The sequence below is a fragment of the Coregonus lavaretus genome (assembly GCF_964263955.1).
Source record: "Coregonus lavaretus genome assembly, chromosome: 2".
Taxonomy (NCBI): domain Eukaryota; kingdom Metazoa; phylum Chordata; class Actinopteri; order Salmoniformes; family Salmonidae; genus Coregonus; species Coregonus lavaretus.
Window position 1 is genome coordinate 26,837,485 of NC_139989.1, and position 19,767 is coordinate 26,857,251.

General features: G+C 40.9%; 1 protein-coding gene across 1 annotated transcript in view; it reads left to right on the forward strand.

Annotated features, from left to right (window-relative positions):
- LOC311100441 (enhancer of polycomb homolog 1-like) overlaps positions 1-19,767 on the forward strand; it is a 70,238-nt gene that overhangs the window by 3,535 nt on the left and 46,936 nt on the right. The window contains exon 2 of the mRNA XM_084141362.1: positions 13,063-13,222. Within this exon, the coding sequence (XP_083997488.1) occupies positions 13,063-13,222 (160 nt within the window). The remainder of the gene's footprint in view (positions 1-13,062; positions 13,223-19,767) is intronic.

Below are 19,767 nucleotides of genomic sequence, written 5' to 3' on the forward strand. Positions count from 1 at the left end.
TCAAATTTGCTATCAGCATATTGACTGTAGCACTCGTGCTGGAAAAACACTGGATCACTGCTACACTAATTTCCGCCATGCATACAAGGCCCTCCCCCGACCTCCTTTCGGCAAATCTGACCACGACTCAATTTTGCTCCTCCCTTCCTATAGGCAGAAACTCAAACAGGAAGCACCCGTGCTAAGGACTATTCCACGCTGGTATGACCAATCGGAATCCACACTTCAAGATTGTTTTGATCACCCGGACTGGGATATGTTCCGGGTAGCCTTTTGAGAATAATATAGACGTATACGCTGATTCAGTGAGTGGGTTTATAAGGAAGTGTATAGGAGATGTCGTACCCACTGTGACTATTAAAACCTACCCTAACCAGAAACCGTGGATAGATGGCAGCATTAGCGATAAACTGAACGCACAAACCACCGCATTAAACCATGGCAAGGTGACGTGGAATATGGCACAATACAAACAGAGTGGTTGTTCCCTCCGCAAGGCAATCAAACAGGCAAAACGTCAATATCGAGACAAAGTGGAGTGCAATTCAACAGCTCAGACACGAGACGTATGTGGCAGGGTTTACAGACAATCACGGACTACAATAGAAAACCAGCCACATCTCGGACACCGACGTCTTGCTGCCAGACAAGCTAAACAAGTTCTTTGTGCTTTGAGGACAACACAGTGCCACCGACGCAGCCAGCAACCAAGAACTGTGGGCTCTCCTTCTCCGTGGCCGACGTGAGTAAGACATTTAAACGTGTTAACCCTCGCAAGGCTGCCGGCCCAGACAACATTCCTAGCCGTGTCCTCAGAGCATGCGCAGACCAGCTGGCTGGTGTGTTTACGGACATATTCAATCTCTCCCTATCCCAGTCTGCTGTCCCCACATGCTTCAAGATGGCCACCATTGTTCCTGTACCCAAGAATGCAGAGGTAACTGAACTAAACGACTATCGCCCCGTAGCACTCAATTCTGTCATCATGAGGTGCATTGAGAGACTAGTCAAGGATCATATCACCTCCACCTTACCGGTCACCCTAGACCCACTTCAATTTGCTTACCGCCCCAATAGAGCCACAGACGATGCAATCGCCATCACACTGCACACTGCCCTATCCCATCTGGACAAGAGGAATACCTACAGCTGTGGAAAGAATTAAGAGACCACTGCACATTTTTCTTAAATCAGCATCTCTACATGTACGACAGCCATTCCATTCCAGTATCTGTTGAATTCCAACACAGGCACACCTCATTCTACTGAATTAAGTAATGATTAGGTGATCACCTGAACCAAATCTTATTTAACGAGGAAAAGTATAAAAACCACTGCTGTGGTCATCACTATCCTCTTGCAATAGGACCAGCTGGATTGCAAAAACAGTGCTAATAGTACCTCAAAAGTAATATTAATCAAAAAATAACTATTGACCATGCCAAAGAGTTGAAAAGGAACGTTTTGAGTGAGGAAAATAAGGGTTCAATTCTGGCTTTACTGGCAGAGGGATACAGTGAGCGTCAGGTTGCTTCCATCCTTCAAATTTCAAAGACGGCGGTTCATAAGAACAAGGTCAAGCAGCAAACATTGGAGACAACAAAGCTACAAACCGGCAGAGGGCGAAAACGACACTCTACTGACCTGGATGACCGCCAACTCATTCGAATGTCACTCAACAACAGTAGGATGACATCAAGTGACATACAAAAGTAATGGCAAACGGCAGCTGGGGTGAAGTGCACGGCGAGGACGGTTCAAAACAGGCTCCTAGGGGCAGGGCTGAAGTCGTGCAAAGCTAGAAAAAAGCCCTTCATCAATGATAAGCAAAGAAGAGCCAGGCTGAGGTTTGCAAAATACCATAAGGATTGGACCGTAGAGGAGTAAGTTAATCTTCTCTGAGTCCAATTTTCAGCTTTGCCCAACACCTGGTCGTCTAATGGTTAGACGGAGACCTGGAAAGGCCTACAAGCCACAGTGTCTCGCACCCACTGTGAAATTTGGTGGAGGATCAGTGATGATCTGGGGGTGCTTCAGCAAGGCTGGAATCGGGCAGATTTGTCTTTGTGAAGGACGCATGAATCAAGCCACGTACAAGGTTGTCCTGGAATAAAACTTGCTTCCTTTTGCTCTGACATTGTTCCCCAACTCTGAGGATTGGTTTTTCCAGCAGGACAATGCGCCATGCCACACAGCCAGGTCAATCAAGGTGTGGATGGAGGACCACCAGATCAAGACCCTGTCATGGCCAGCCCAATCTCCAGACCTGAACCCCATTTGAAAAATTCTGGAATGTGATCAAGAGGAAGATGGATGGTTACAAGCCATCAAACAAAGCCGAGCTGCTTTACTTTTTGCGCCAGGAGTGGCATAAAGTCACCCAACATCAATGTGAAAGAATGGTGGAAAGCATGCCAAGACGCATGAAAGCTGTGATTGAAAATCAGGGTTATTCCACCAAATATTGATTTCTGAACTCTTCCTAAGTTAAAACATTAGTATTGTGTTGTTTAAAAATGAACATTAACTTATTTTCTTTGCATTATTCGAGGTCTGACAACTCTGCATCTTTTTTGTTATTTTGACCAGTTGTCATTTTCTGCAAATAAATGCTCTAAATGACAATATTTCTATTTGGAATTTTAGAGAAATGCTGTCAGTAGTTTATAGAATAAAACAAAAATGTTATTTTTACCCAAACACATACCTATAAATAGTAAAACCAGAGAAACTGATAATTTTGCTGTGGTCTCTTAATTTTTTCCACAGCTGTATGTAAGAATGCTGTTCATTGACTATAGCTCAGCATTTAACACAACTATACTTCATCATTAAGCTTGAGGCTCTGTCTCAACCCCGCCCTGTGCAATTGGGTCCTGGACTTCCTGACGGGCCAGGTGGTGAAGGTAGGAAACAATACCTCCACTTCGCTGATCCTCAACATTGGGGCCCCAAAAGGGTGCGTGCTCAGCCCACTCCTGTACTCCCTGTTCACCCATGGCTGCGTAGCCATGCACGCCTCCAACTCAATCATCAAGTTTGCAGACGACACAGCAGTAGTAGGCTTGATTACCAACAACAATGAGACAGCCTACTGGGAGGAGGGTGAGGGCTCTCGGAGTGTGGTGTCAGGGGAATAACCTCTCACTCAACGTCAACAAAATAAAGGAGATGATCGTGGACTTCAGGAAACAGCTAGATATTACTGCACTGTCGCAACTAGAAGCACAAGCATTTCGCTACACTAGCTATAACATCTGCTTGTGACCAATACATTTGATTTAATATTGGTATCGACGGTTTTCCAAGTCTAAATTTTTCAGCTCAATATTACGTATATTCCCCCATTTTTTTGAAATATTTTTTACATTAATGCACTGTAATTTTTAAGTAACTGTCCAGTCAAAATCTAACTTTTTAAAAGTTAATAGTCTGTTAACTCATACTCAAATAAGGTTGTTGACACATACCTGTATTTGTGGCCAAAGCATAAATTGCAGGAAATTAACTTTAACTGCAACATTCTCTCCATTGCCAAGAGGCGGGCCTTTAAAATTTTCCTTCCGAGGGTCCGAGACATGGTTCGTCCAGCCATTCACTGCTGAAGTCATGGTAAAACTCTTTATGCTATTTTTCTCACTCAAATTGTTTGGATTATGGGGGGTTCCTGATGAATTTGCTATAACAGAAAGGGGTTCCCGGCCCCAAAAAGTTTGAGAGCGCATGCGCTAAGCTATGTGTCCCATATAGTGAACAATTTCCAAACCCAGCCTGCCTCGCACAGTTTGTTTTGTAATCCTTCAAGAGGAACATGAGTCAGACTGAGCCAGTGTTTCATAATCCGCCACACTAACACCTAGCCTAATAGCAAACATCCCTGCTGAAACCACACAGTGCACCTGCTACTTTACTAGAATGTACTATACACGCTAGGCTTTTACTTCAATTTGTCAATCAAAACAGAATCTGCACCAAGGCTGTAATTATGAGACCTACTCGAATACTGAACTAGGCCTTGAACAGGCCTGCACGAACAGTTTTCATTTAATTGAATGTAAGAGAATGTTGGCCTGCCTCTACCTTTGATTACACCACTCTTACCTTTAGCGGATGCCATTGTCTGACTGAACAGACTGGCTATGAGTCATTGGTTGTGTCCCAAATTGCACCCTATTCCCTATATTGTACACTTATTTTGACCAGGGCCCATCCAATCAGCTTGAATCTGAGCACCTGCTGGAGGCCACATTCTTTTATTGGAGTCCCGTCCTGTGGCTCCGGGGAACATTAAATTGAGGGAAATGCATGTCCCTGTGGAAATAGGCTACATGACATTCACACTTTTATTGCTGTTGTTTTAGCCAAGGTGGCCTAGCTGTGTTTCAGGTAGTCTAATGGCAGTAGAGTTGTATGGTGCTAGCCTCGTCCCATTCCCAGATGTTTCTGTTCTTGACATTGCCAACTGCATGTTTGTCATGACAATGAGTGATAAGGAGTTGGCATGATAGCACAAAGACTGGCACTGAGGCAAGTAAGCTGCTGCTTGTAGCAAAGTTTCTGTATCGTAGCTATCAGGGTGCTTTTCTCTTTATCACCCACACTACAGGTTGCACCTACCGTAGCTAATGCTGCTAGGCCATAAGCAGGTAGGCTACCTGGGCTAAAGATAAGCTAGCTGAGTGATCTAATGTACAGTCCATCTCCCTGCTGTGACTATTTTGTTCATTGGCTGTTTCATTCACAGACGTCCTTTATCACTACCACACACACACACACACACACACACACACACACACACACACACACACAAGTAGAGGAAGGTCCCCAACTGCACTACGCTCAGTCTAGCAGCTGTGAGTAATTTGCTATCGTCATGTCTCAGCTCAGCTGTGATTCAGGTTAGTGGGCCTGGCGTTCTCCAGAGGAGCGTGCAAAGGATCTGGCTCAGGCCTGCTTCCAATTTGGTTCATTATGCAAGTTTTCACCCTGCCCAGAGTTCAGCAGTGTGTGTTGACTAAGGCCTAATGTGGGTGATTTGGGGCTATGCTGAGACCTTTAGTGCAAAAACGGGCTCATTGAGAGTTTAATTATTTGTTTACTTTATATGCTATCATATCTGATATGAACATCCTGTCAGGGACATTGTCACATTACTAAAGCAACAGTCTATCCTCCCAATATGGTTGTCTGGAGTGTATTCACTTTAAAACGTCTTCTTCTCCTGGACGGATTTGGCACCAAATCTGGGATATCATCTCAGTACCCAAGTCTTAAATGCGACATTTTCCAGGACTCTAGCTCAAACAATATGGCCACTATGAGCCAATGAGCTTGCATTGTTTTTTCATGTCCAGCAGCGCCACCATGCGGCATAACTGAACCATACTTTACAGGTTAGCTAGACTCATATCCTTGAGCATGTGTGCCGAATCTCATCACCCTGAATCAAACCGATTAAGATATATAAACATTTGCGCGTTATAGCGACACCGTGTGGTCGATCTGACGTGCCTGAATTTGCTGAGTATTCAGTGTTTGGAACGGGTACCAAGTTTTGTTACAAAACAAATATCCGTGACTGATTTATGTGCCAGCCCACGTGAATACTTATTGGTCAATAGCGGCCATATTTTAGGTACTAGTCTGGAAAATGTTGCGTTGGGAGAACTTCGTAGATGCCACAAGGTTTCATACATATAGGAAATTTGGTGTCAGAGAAGTAGCCTTTTTAAGTGTTTTTTAACTATTTTTAAAAAAGGGCTAAAAATCCATCATGGTGTACCACATGGGTCCTTGAGGCAAATTTGTTTGTTTTGAGGAGAGGGACCTATGTGCTAAATGACCTTGCAAAGTTTGCATGTTAAATCGATATAGTGCCACCATGTGGCCTTTTGGCATGGCATTGCATGAGAAGGTGTGGCCCTTTACCATCATGCCAGGTTGCACCCTCCTAGGCCTTATCATCTCGCGGGAATTAGCATTTTAATTTGGCTTTACGGAAGAAGAGGAATAATAATGAATGCCAACTAATGCAATAGCTTAGCTGCTGAACCCTAACAAGTATTTTCCAACATTGTTATATATATATGATAATATATAGAGTCCCAGTCAAAAGTTTGGACACCTACTCATTCCAGGGTTTTTCTATATTTTTACTATTTTCTACGATGTAGAATAATAGTGAAGACATCAAAACTATGAAATAACACATGGAATCATGTAGTAACCAAAAAAAGTGTTAAACAAATCAAAATATATTTGAGGTTCTTCAAAGTAGCCACCCTTTGCCTTGATGACAGCTTTGCACACTCTTGGCATTCTCTCTACCAGCTTCATGAGGTAGTCACCTGGAATTAATGTCAATTAACAGGTGTGCCTTGTTAAAAGTTAATTTATTTCCTTTAAGAATGTCTTTCCTTAATTTGTTTGAGCTAATCAGTTGTATTGTGACAAGGTAGGGTTGGTATATGGAAGAAAGACCAAGTCCATATTATGGCAAGAACAGCTCAAATAAGCAAAGGGAAAACGACAGTCCATCATTACTTTAAGACATGAAGGTCAGTCAATCCGGAGAATTTCAAGAACTTTGAAAGTTTCTTCAAGTGCTGATTTTTGGTTCCAACCGTCGTGTCTGTGAGACAGAGTAGTTGAACGGATGATCTCTGCATGTGTGGTTCCCACCGTGAAGTATGGAGGAGGTGTGATGGTGTGGGGGTGCTTTGCTGGTGACACTTTCGGTGATGTATTTAGAATTCAAGGCACACTTAACCAGCATGGCTACCACAGCATTCTGCAGCGATACGCCATCTGGTTTGCACTTAGTGGGACTATCATTTGTTTTTCAACAGGACAATGACCCAAAACAAACCTCCAGGCTCTGTAAGGGCTATTTGAACAAGGAGAGTGATGGAATGCTGCATCAGATTACCTGGCCTCCAATCGCCCGACCTCAACCCAATTGAGATGGTTTGGGATGAGTTGGACTGCAGAGTGAAGGAAAAGCAGCCAACAAGTGCTCAGTATATGTGGGAACTCCTTCAAGACTGTTGGAAATGCATTCCAGGTGACTACCTCATGAAGCTGGTTGAGAGCATGCCAAGAGTGTGCAAAGCTGTCATCAAGGCAAAGGGTGGCTATTTGAAGAATCTAAAATATATTTTGATTGTTTAACACTTTTTTGGTTACTACATTATTCCATATGTGTTATTTCATAGTTGTCTTCACTATTATTCTACAATGTAGAAACGTTAAAAAAAAATCTAAACTTGAATGAGTAGGTGTATCCAAACTGTTGACTGGTACTGTAGTTCATAGGATTATTAAGACTACATATTAACAAACATTCTTTTTTTTACATTATCATCAAAATATAGTGTGCAATAAGCACAGCACTTATTCATTCATTAATGAATAACATGAGTTCTTATTTTACCATTATGAGTTAATTATTTATTCAGGAATAGGACGCAGTTGGAATAGTACACTTATGATTGTGTAATTATTTGTAGGCTCAATCATTATTATAATTTAAATTGAGTCTAAGTGCCTTAAAGCTGCAATATGTAACTTTTGTTTTTATGACCCGACCAAATTCCCATAAAAATGGTATTATAGATCTGTCATTCTCATTGAAAGCAAGTCTAAGCGGTAGATCTGTTCTATGTGCTCTAATTCTATGCTTCCCGTTAAGTTTTGTTTTTGCGTCTTTTACTTTCAGTTTTGTACACCAGCTGAAAATACAATATTTTTGGTTATGGAACATATATTTCATAGTGGTTTAGACTGTACAATGAGTCTCTACACTATACTTGCTTGTTTTGTGTCAAACTGAAATTAGGGAAACGATAAACAATTTAGCAACCAGGAAATGGTGGAGTGATTTCTACATCTTACACCTTTTTAAAAACATGTAACACGTAGCCTACCGATTGCAAGGTGTGGCCTTTACCAAGTTTGCGCCATTATCATTATGCACACTTGCTGCTCCTCATTCAGGCTCCAGGTGGCTAAAGCTTCTCTCAACCCCAGAGCGAAGTTTTCTCCCGTGTGGCTATGATGTTTGCAAGCACCACCCTTTCAGTTGAAACTCCTCATCAATAAAGTGTACTGTCAAACTAAAGTATCCTACTGTTGTGCTCAGTTGATCTTCTAAACCAAAGGTCTGTTGTAGGCGTGTAATCAACGCGTGAGCTCGGTTTCAACTTCTCCTTAAAAATGTTGTTATACAGATGGCGACTTGAGAGAAATATGTGCGAGATGGAATCTTGTATCTCCTGACCAGCTTGTTTATCTTCTTGAAGCCGTCTTTGCTGACTGTAAATAGGAGCCATGTTTTTGGCTATGTGGTAGGTGATAGCCTCTGTGATTTCTATGTGTCTGTGGGATGTTTTTTCGTAGGGCATTTTGAAAACACATCAGCAATCAATGCCTGTTTTAACATAGGTGGCTGAGGCACTTTGCTGCTGTCGGGAGCTTTTTTCATCTTGCAATTGTCGTAAAGTAGGGGATGGTTCTTCAAATGATTTAAATACTTTTGTCGCCACAACACTGAAGCACTTTTTGCACAACACTTGCATTTGGTTGATATTGGTTTGCCTGTAGCAGAAATACTGCCATACCACTGAAGACGCCGTTCTTTGGCACCAAATCGATCTCGTTAGCACTCGCAGCGTTCATGTTTCCGTGGTTTAGTGAGGTAAAGCCCTTTCTCTCCTCACCAGCATCTAACTGCGCAGTCTAAGCGGGGACGTTTGTGATTGACCAGCATGTGCATACCATGCAGAGTGAGAGAGCCTGCTTGTTATATGGAGAGTGAATGAATGGAATCTAGCGCATCTCATTGGAGGAGGTACCGTAAGTCTAGTTTTTGTTGGATTAATGGAGTGTCAAAAATAGGAGAAAATCGCAGCCTCCTACGATTTATGGATATTGCACTTGTCAATATCACAATTTCGATCTGAATTTGATTAATCTTGCATTGTAGGGAATGTGAGCTGGGTGTTGCATCATGATTTGCTTCAACTGCTAAGAGAAGGAAGACCTTAGACTGGCCTGTTTGTAGACTAGCTTCAGATACTAGTTTCTCTCTGTTAATGTTGTAGTTGTAAGAGGATGTTCAGTCTTGCTCTGATGCACATCGTTTGTTCTAAAAGATAAACAACATTAACTTTTCGGCAGCGGGCTGCCTTAAACTCCTGACTAAGGCAGTTTGTTGCTGAGTCATGGATTTTATCATTTGGGTAGGCTAAATTATGTGTGTTGATTACCTCTTGAAGTTATTGTTGCTCTGTCCTGTTGGTTGGCACCTTGCCAATTCATTATGTATTAGAGATTTGTATAACTGTTACAAGTCTTGATTCTGCTTAGTCTAAAGCACCAAGGTAGATGGATGCGCAAGCTCAATCATGGCTTTCCTCTGAATTGGACATGCCTTCACAGTGTGAAATGTTCTCATAGTTAACCAGAAATACAGGCGGACCCAAATTTATTGAATAGTCTATCTGCTTGCTCTCTGCAAATGAAATGACATTGGCATGTTGACTTCCATGGAGCGAAAGGCTAGTGCGGCAGGAGGACAATTTGATGGCAGTTATTTTTAATTGATATGAAATGCTTTTTGGATAATAGGCCAATAGCAAATAAAGACCTATTTTGAATGCATTTTATCATGTTATACACTGAGTGTACAAAACATGAAGAACTCTTTTCTACTGTTGAGTTACACTCCCTTTTGCCCTCAGAACAGCCTCAATTCGTCAGGGCATGGACTCTACAAGGTGTCGAAAGCGTTCCACACGGATGCTGGCCCATGTTGACCAATGCTTCCCAGAGTTGGTTAGCTGGATGTCCTTTGGGTGGTGGACCGTTCTTTGTACACACCGGAAACTGTTGAGCGTGAAAACCCAGCAGCGTTTCAGTTCTTGACACAAACCGGTGCACCTGGCACCTACTACCATACCCCATTCAAATACACAATCCTTGTCTTCATTCTCTCAAGGCTTAAAAATCATTTAACCCGTCTCCTCCTCTACACTGATTTTAAGTGGATTTAACAAGTGACCTCAATATTGGATCATAGCATTCATCTGGTCAGTCTGTCATGGAAAGAGCATAGTTTTGTACACTGTGTATTAGGGCTGACCCCATTTAGTCGACTGGTCGATTCTAGTGGCAAATATATGTAAAAAATAATAATTGTTATGGCACATGAGACGCCTGTCTGAGTGGGCTAATCGATTGCGGGGATTGCACACCAGTAGTACATGTACCTTTTTAATTACCATAATTTCTCATCTACAATGTTTGTTTGGTTATGGTAATTTCTGTTAATGCATTCAAATCATTATTAGTCTTACCGTTGTCATTGTAGGAGTGGACATGTTGTTTGCAGAGCACACAACCTAGGCAACAAGTTGTCAATTTATTAATTGTCTTTTGTTTGGAGCACTCCTGTCAATCTTGAGTAAGGACACGCACTCGATTATGCTAGGCCTAGGCTACCTGGCCTGCACGCAAATGTAGGCTTATAATTGTGCCCATTTCGGGATCTGATACTATTTCTGATTGTTTTAACTCACCATCACTGTGGAGCTTCTCAAAGTATTTTTTTCTTCGCCTCAAAAAGCAAGTAAAAGAAGTCTGTTTTTACATCCATTGAGAATGACAATAGTTCCTCAATGTAGCCTATTTGAAAAATATATTTCCAGCTCTCTCCCTTTCGATAACCACTCAGAAAATGTCATGCTCTGATCTGGTGGAAATCTCATAAAGGCCTACCTGATTACTACTTGTCCCTTGCGCAAATAGCATATAGCTGTGTCTCTGTCAGGAGCTCACTGGGCCAGGAAACTCTGAGGGCCCAGAATATTTTATACAATGTTGCAAATTCTTTAGTGCAAGCTTCGGCTGGACCCAAGTTAATAGTTGATACAATGTGTCAAGTTCCTTTTCAGACAGGCCATTGCATAGCCAATGTGATTTTATAGGATATTTATTGTTATCAGGATATTTTCAACCTGTGGGCCGTAATGTTTTTATTTGTTGGCTTTATGTAGGCTATTTTTACATTATGGCAATAGATAGACTTTTGATTAAAACCACATGACATTGATTTTGAGATATGAAGACTATTATAAATTAAATGAAACAGTTCCACCAAAATTATAACTGGCACGCAGATCAGTAGAAATGGTACGATAACTTGGCACTCCAAATGGAAAAGGTAGCCTATTACCAGCAACTCCAGGAGCATAATGGCAGAATCTGCAAAGGGCAGCGGGAGGAGGGGGGTCGGGTCGGGAACAGTTTTTTTTTGCTCTTCTGGTTAGGCTATATTGATTTCTGGTCCCTCTTTTTAGTAATTTGTGTGTTCATTTTTTATTGCAGTGCTTAAAGCATCAGGAACAAATGTATGCTTAAAACAAAGTGCTATGCACATGGCCTACAGAAGAAGGAACTGTTTTGTCACATATCAACTTTCCTAGTGCCATACTCTTTTATAAGATGAAGTGGGCGATATTGTGCCAATGAATTGATAAATTGACAAATACGTCAGGTAGTTAAATGTCTGCGTAGGTTACAGTTCATGGTTCTTACTGATATGCATTATTATTTTGACTTTCTCCAAACTTAAGGATGTTAGGCCAATATTAGGCTATCCCTAAACATTTGAAATGTCATCGCGTAGAAGAGCCTCCAGGCTTGCGTCATAACGGTCAATTTTGAATGAGGATTTTTATTTATTTACAGGGGTAGTTTGGTAAAACTAATTCTGCCCAAATCGTCCAATGGAAAAACTGACATGCTGGGGTGATAATTACATAATCAACGTTTTGTAGTAATACTAGTCCCGTGCGAATAGGGCTAAAGTAGCCTACATATAGTTGATTTTATTCAAACATAAAAATGGAAAAAATGTCAACCTATCGATTAGTCGAAAGAACAGACTCTCGGTAGACCAAGTTCTTCTTTAGTCTGGGACAGCCCGACTATATTTCTATCTAGTTTCTCAACCGACCTAATAACTTGAGTGTGTGTACACGTATCCCAAAGTTGATACTCACCTGTGCTGATATTGTTATAATATAATAATAATATGCCATTTAGCAGACGCTTTTATCCAAAGCGACTTACAGTCATGCGTGCATGCATTTTTTTTTTGTGTATGGGTGGTCCCGGGGATCGAACCCACTACCTTGGCGTTACAAGCGCCGTGCTCTACCAGCTGAGCTACAGAGGTAATGATGCTGAACGTCCGACCTCGAATTCTCCTGAATTGATTTCCCCGTAATGTGAATTAAAATTGGATGAGTACTGTGGATGTGGACACTGGACCTAATGCTGGATAGAGTCGGTGGTGTAAGCCTATATGTGGAATTGCTGGGGTGGGCTTAAGGACCGGATTGGGAAACACTGGGTTAGCCTACACAGAGACTGCTTTATGGTTGGCACTTTTCCAATTTGAGCGTTTTGTTCACACACTAGGTTGTTTTTCAATGTTAGTTTGATATCACATTCAGATTTTTTTTAAATCACAGACAAGCTAGTGCCCAAGTTTCCACAATAACGGCCCATCCCTCAAAGGGCCAGCTGAGTGTTTGTCTCACCTAAAACGTTTATTCATGAACTTTTAGTCATCGTTCTCCTATATTTTATTTGTGTGCTTCTGCATTTCTACTTAGGAGCACATCATGTACTCCTTGTAAGAAATGTCGGCGTAGAGCCCTGAACTATAATAATAAATAAGCAGCATTTTGTGGCAGGACAGGCACTTTGTTGATTCTTGATGTTCAGTTGTAGATCTGTTTCTGTTTTTATTATTGGATCTAAATGATTTATTTTAACATATTGTTTAAAAGACTTAGGTCACAAAAATGAAATTAAGCAGTTATACCCCATTACTACTTACTATTAATACATGTCTATTTTTGGTGTAATTAGGCTATGTATAATTATTATTTTTATGTACCTGCCACAGTGGCAGGTGGACCAAAAAGTTAATTTCCCACCCTGACTGTGTTGTTGTAGGCCCACTGACCTCTCCTTTATCTTCCTCCCCCACAGGAGCACCATCTCCAGCGGGCTATCTCGGCACAGCAGGTGTATGGGGAGAAACGGGACAACATGGTCATCCCCGTCCCCGAAGCAGGGAGCAACATCGCCTACTACGAGTCCCTCTACCCTGGGGACTTCAAGATGCCAAAGCAGCTTATTCACATACAGCGTGAGGAGTATTACTGTTCATGTAGCCTGTTTGTCAGCGCTCTTTGTTTTTCTGCTGTGTCTGTTAGCTCTCTGTCTGTCTCTTTGGTCAGTCGGCAGATGTTTGTTTTTCTTCTCTTGAGTGAGCCTGGCGGGTGTGCACATTCTGCAGTTTGTGTTCATGTTGCTGTGTGTGTGTTTGTGAGTTTTCAGTGCTTGTGTGCTCTGTCTGAGGTATGTTTAAAGCCCCAGTGCAGTCCAAATGTGTTTTTCCTGTGTTAAAAAAAATTATATATATACAGTGAGGGAAAAAAGTATTTGATCCCCTGCTGATTTTGTACGTTTGCCCACTGACAAAGAAATGATCAGTCTATAATTTTAATGGTAGGTTTATTTGAACAGTGATAGACAGAATGACTACACAAAAATCCAGAAAAACGCATGTCAAAAATATTTATAAATTGATTTGCAATTTAATGAGGGAAATAAGTATTTGACCCTCTCTCAATCAGAAAGATTTCTGGCTCCCAGGTGTCTTTTTATACAGGTAACGAGCTGAGATTAGGAGCACACTCTTAAAGGGAGTGCTCCTAATCTCAGTTTGTTACCTGTATAAAAGACACCTGTCCACAGAAGCAATCAATCAATCAGATTCCAAACTCTCCACCATGGCCAAGACCAAAGAGCTCTCCAAGGATGTCAGGGACAAGATTGTAGACCTACACAAGGCTGGAATGGGCTACAAGATCATCGCCAACCAGCTTGGTGAGAAGGTGACAACAGTTAACAGCGATTATTCGCAAATGGAAGAAACACAAAAGAACTGTCAATCTCCGTCGGCCTGGGGCTCCATGCAAGATCTCACCTCGTGGAGTTGCAATGATCATGAGAACGGTAAAGAATCAGCCCAGAACTACACGGGAGGATCTTGTCAATGATCTCAAGGCAGCTGGGACCATAGTCACCAAGAAAAGAATTGGTAACACACTACGCCGTGAAGGACTGAAATCCTGCAGCGCCCGCAAGGTCCCCCAGCTCAAAAAAGCACATATACAGTCCTGTCTGAAGTTTGCCAATGAACATCTGAATGATTCAGAGGAGAACTGGGTGAAAGTGTTGTGGTCAGATGAGACCAAAATCGAGCTGTTTGGCATCAACTCAACTCGCCGTGTTTGGAGGAGGAGGAATGCTGCTTATGACCCCAAGAACACCATCCCCACCGTCAAACATGGAGGTGGAAACATTATGCTTTGGGGGTGTTTTTCTGCTAAGCGGACAGGACAACTTCACCACATCAAGGGGACGATGGACGGGGCCATGTACCGTCAAATCTTGGGTGAGAACCTCCTTCCCTCAGCCAGGGCATTGAAAATGGGTCGTGGATGGGTATTCCAGCATGACAATGACCCAAAACACACGGCCAAGGCAACAAAGGAGTGGCTCAAGAAGAAGCACATTAAGGTCCTGGAGTGGCCTAGCCGGTCTCCAGACCTTAATCCCATAGAAAATCTGTGGAGGGAGCTGAAGGTTCGAGTTGCCAAACGTCAGGCTCGAAACCTTAATGACTTGGAGAAGATCTGCAAAGAGGAGTGGGACAAAATTCCTCCTGAGATGTGTGCAAACCTGGTGGCCAACTACATGAAACGTCTGACCTCTGTGATTGCCAAAAAGGGTTTTGCCACCAAGTACTAAGTCATGTTTTGCAGAGGGGTCAAATACTTATTTCCCTCATTAAAATGCAAATCAATGTATAATATTTTTGACATGCGATTTTCTGGATTTTTGTTGTTGTTATTCTGTCTCTCACTGTTCAAATAAACCTACCATTAAAATTATAGACTGATCATGTCTTTGTCAGTGGGCAAACGTACAAAATCAGCAGGGGATCAAATACTTTTTTCCCTCACTGTATAGATCTCCACACTAATAATAATAATAATAATACTGTGAAATTGTGAAATTAATGCCCTTTTAGTGTAAGAGTTGTTTGAAAAGAGCACCTGAAATTTCAGCCTGTTTTGGTGGGATGGAGTTTTGGCCTTCCATGGTGACATCACCATGTTGTAAATTAGTTAGGCGTAATAGACCAATAAGAAAGCGTTCCAAACCTCTGCACATTTTTTCAGTTTTTTTGCCTTCCCACTCAGACCACTCCCAGACAGTCCTAGCAAAAATCTTGTTTGAGAAATTGCCCTTTGCTAAGAAGCTGTTTTTGTTTGTTTTGACAATTTTTATTGAAAACAATCACAGTAAGGTACTTAATTGTTACCCAGAAATGATTTGATATTGAGATAAAAATGGCTGCATTGGACCTTTTTTAAGTGATTGTCTGCCCCTGGGGTGTCTCTAATAGCAGCAGTGTGATCCAGAGGTGTCCTGCTGTCTGAAAGCATTTGCGCACACTCGCACAGTGAGAGACGGCACAGATGGGGAAGTAGAGGGGCACAGACTAGGCAGGGGGTCTGAATAGTCTAAGCCCAGGGGACCCCCTCTCAGCCCCAGCTCACAAACACTCCTGTCGGCTCTGTTTTTTCTAAGGGGCTTTCATGTAGAACCAAAGGAAAAGGGAGGGCAGACTTTTTGCAAGCTTAGCCTATTTCTGGAGTTGGCCGCATTACGCTGCTGATTGTGATCTGCGCTGAATATAGAGACGTGTGTTTTTACCAGAGTTCCCATGGTCATCTTTCTGTATCCCCTATTCACTGTTAAGTAAACTACTTTTGACTAGGGCCGGTCAATTAGTGCTCCGGTCAAAAGTAGTGCACCATAAAGGGAATAAGGTGCCATTTGGGAAGCACTACTACTTGGGAAGTGTTGCAGCATGTTTTTGGGCTTCAGGGCAGGAGTATGGTGGACTGAAGATGGCGGTGCAGAATGCCTCGTGAAAAAGCATATCAATTAATGTACTTTTACGCTGATCTGCTCACTCCTGGGCAAAATCATCCAAACTGGATAATAACGCAAAACAGTTTGTAATTTTATAGACAAATACTACCGACGCAGTCAACACCAAAACATGGTGGAGATTAAACACAGAAAGAATGGAACACCAAACTCTAAAAGAGAACTAACAGACTAACTAACAAACAGATTTACGGATTACCGTAAATAACAAAATACAACAGTTATGTATAGTATTTATAAATGTACTGAACAAAAATATAAACGCAACATGCAACAATTTCATATAAGGAAATCAGTCAATTGAAATGAAGTCATTAGGCCCTAATCTATGGATTTCACATGACTGGGAATACAGATATGCATCTGTTGGTCACAGATACCTTTAAAAAAAAACAAAAAAAAACAGTCAGTATCTGGTGTGACCACCATTTGCTTCATGCAGCGTGACACATCTCCTTCGCATAGAGTTGATCAGGCTGTTGATTGTGGCCTGTGGTTGGACGTACTGCCAAATTCTCTAAAACTACGTTGGAGGCGGCTTGTGGTAGAGAAATTAACATTAAATTCTTTGGCAACAGCTCTGGTGGACATTACTGCAGTAATGTCCAGACATCTGTGGCGTTGTGTTTTGAAAAAACTGCACATTGTAGAGTGGCCTTTTATTGTCCCCAGCACAAGGTGCACCTGTGTAATGATCATGCTGTTTAATCAGCTTCTTGATATGCCACCCTGTCAGGTGGATGGATTATCTTGGCAAATAAGAAATATGCACTAACAGGGATGTAAACAAATTTGTTCACACAATTTGAGCGAAATAAGCTTTCTGTGCATATGGAAAATGTCAGGGATTTTTTTTATTTCAGCTCATGGAACATGGGACCAATACTTTACATGTTGCGTTTATATTTTTCTTCAGTGTAGAAAGTTGGCCAAATTAGATAAGATTTTGCTACCATGGAAAGGACAACACCTGTATATTTGGGGAAAAATCACCCTGATTAATTCTTTAGTCATATCCTAGTTTACCTATTTACTTATGGCCCTGCCTACGCCTAACGACTTGTTTAAAAAAATTAAATGAGCACAAAATATTCCACTTTATTTGGAAAGGCAAGCCAGACAGAATTCATACCCCTTGACTTATTCCACATTTTGTTGTTACAGCCTGAATTAAAAATGGATTTTTCTCACCAATCTACACGCAATAACCCATAATGACAAAGTAAAAACAAGTTTTTAGAAATTTTTGCAAACTTATTGAAATACAGAAATCTAATTTATATAATTATTCATTCCCCTGAGTAAATACTTTGTAGAATCACCTTTGGCAGCGATTTAAGGCTGTGAGTATTTCTGGGTAAGTCTCTAAGAGTTTTCCACATCTGGATTGTGCGACATTTGCCCATTTATTCTTTTCAAAAATTGGTTGTTGATCATTGCTAGACAACCATTTTCAGGTTTTGCCATAGATTTTCAAGTAAATTTAAGTCAAAACTGTAACTCGGCCACACTCACTGTCTTCTGGGTAAGCAACTCCAGTGTAGATTTGGCCTTGTGTTTAAGGTTATTATCCTGCTGAAAGGTACATCTCCCAGTGTCTGTTGGAAAGTAGACTGAATCAGGTTTTCCTCTTGGAATTTGCCTGTTTTAGCTCCATTTATTTTTTTATTCTGAAAAACTCCCCAGTCCTTAACGATTTACAAGCATACCCATAACAGCCACCACTATACTTGAAAATATGGGAAGTGGTACTCAGTAATGTGTTGTATTGGATTTGCCCTAAACATAGCACTTTGTTTTCAGGACAATTTGCAGTATTACTTAAGTGCCTTAATGCAAACAGGATGCATGTTTTGGAATATTTTTTATTCTGTACAGGCTTTGTTCTTTTCACTCTGTCAATTAGGTTAGTATAATGGAGTAACTACAATGTTGTTAATCCATCCTCAGTTTTCTCCTATCACAGCCATTAAACTCTGTAACTGTTTTAAAGTCCCCATTGGCCTCATGGTGAAATCCCTGAGCAGTTTCCTTCCTCTCCTGCAACTGAGTTAGGAAGGACGCCTGTATCTTTGTAGTGACTGGGTGTATTGATATACCATCCAAAGTCTAATTAATAACTTCACAATGCTCAAAGGGATATTTAATGTTTGCTTTTTTTTACCCATCTACCAATAGGTGCCCTTTGACGAGGCATTGGAAAACCTCCCTGGTCTTTGTGGTTGAATCTGTGTTTGAAATTCACTGTTCGACTGAGGGACCTTACAGATAATTGTATGTGTGGGGTGCAGAGATGAGGCAGTCATTCAAAATCATGTTAAACACTATTATTGCACACAGTCCATGCAACCTATGTGACTTGTTAAGCAAATCTTTACTCCAGAACTTATTTAGGCTTGCCTTGACAAAGGGGTTGAATACTTATTGACTCGATACATTTCAGCTTAAAATGTTTAATTGGGAAAAAAATTGAAAAACATCATTCCAATTTGACATTATGGGGTTGTGTGTGTAGGCCAGTGACCAAAACATCTTAATTTAATCAATTTAAAATTCGGACTGTAACACAAAATGTGGAAAAAGTCAAGCGGTGTGAATACTTTCTAAAGGCACTGTATATAATGAATATGAATTTGGAAATTATTAAATATTAAAGCATTGGACCTCTCACTAAAGGCTTTAGTCATACAAAAACTATACTTAAATCCAAACTGGTTCTCTAGCAGACTATTAAGAATGGCTCACCCCGTATTCAAGAATGGCCTTTTTCCCTTTTCAGATAACCTCTCACTTTTGGTTATTTGAAAATGAAATAATCTCCAAAATATAGCTATTTTTAAAACAAACCATAGAAAGCTGGTTGCAATTTCAGTTTAATCCACCAGAAAAAGCAGAACAAATATTAGAACAAATATTATGGTTAAACTCAAATATTCTAATTTATAAAAAATAACATTATTTTTGAATGCTCTTTGTAAATTATATCATAAATAGGACTGGAGGAGTTATGTTACACATGCAGTTAACAAAAATATATGGAAATGTCTGCTCTATCTAAAATGATAACCAACTGATTGCAGCATTACCTCAAAAATGGAGGAGGCAAGTGGAAAGGGGAGAAGGTAATGGACTTGTCTGTCGGCCCTGCATTAAAGACCAAAATTGGCTAAAGAAAATTGTGATAAATAAATAAGTATACCAGGTTAATTGAAGGACCCACATATGTATGGCTGCGCCATACAGGTTGCAAAAATAGTTGGGAGGAGATTTTCGAGGTACCAATACCATGGCACATGGTGTATGAATTGATACACAAAACAACGCCAGATTCAAAACGTTTTTTTATTTTTATTTTAAATTATTATACAACATTCTTGCAACCAATAGAATTGTATATGTATGGGGGATACAACCATCCCAGCTCTGCTGATTTTGCTGGGAAGAGACAGAATCATTAGATCACTTGTTTAGGTACTGCCTATATATAGCTTGTTCTTGTCGCAGTTTCAGGTATGGCAAAAAAATATAACACTTGCTTGGAGCTAACTCTGCAAATAGCATTGCTGGGTGATTTGAAAAGTCCTAGTCAATCAATCAGTAATATAATAGTCTTAGCAAAAAATGTTTATATAATTAACCATCTGTAGAAACTATTAGAATGGA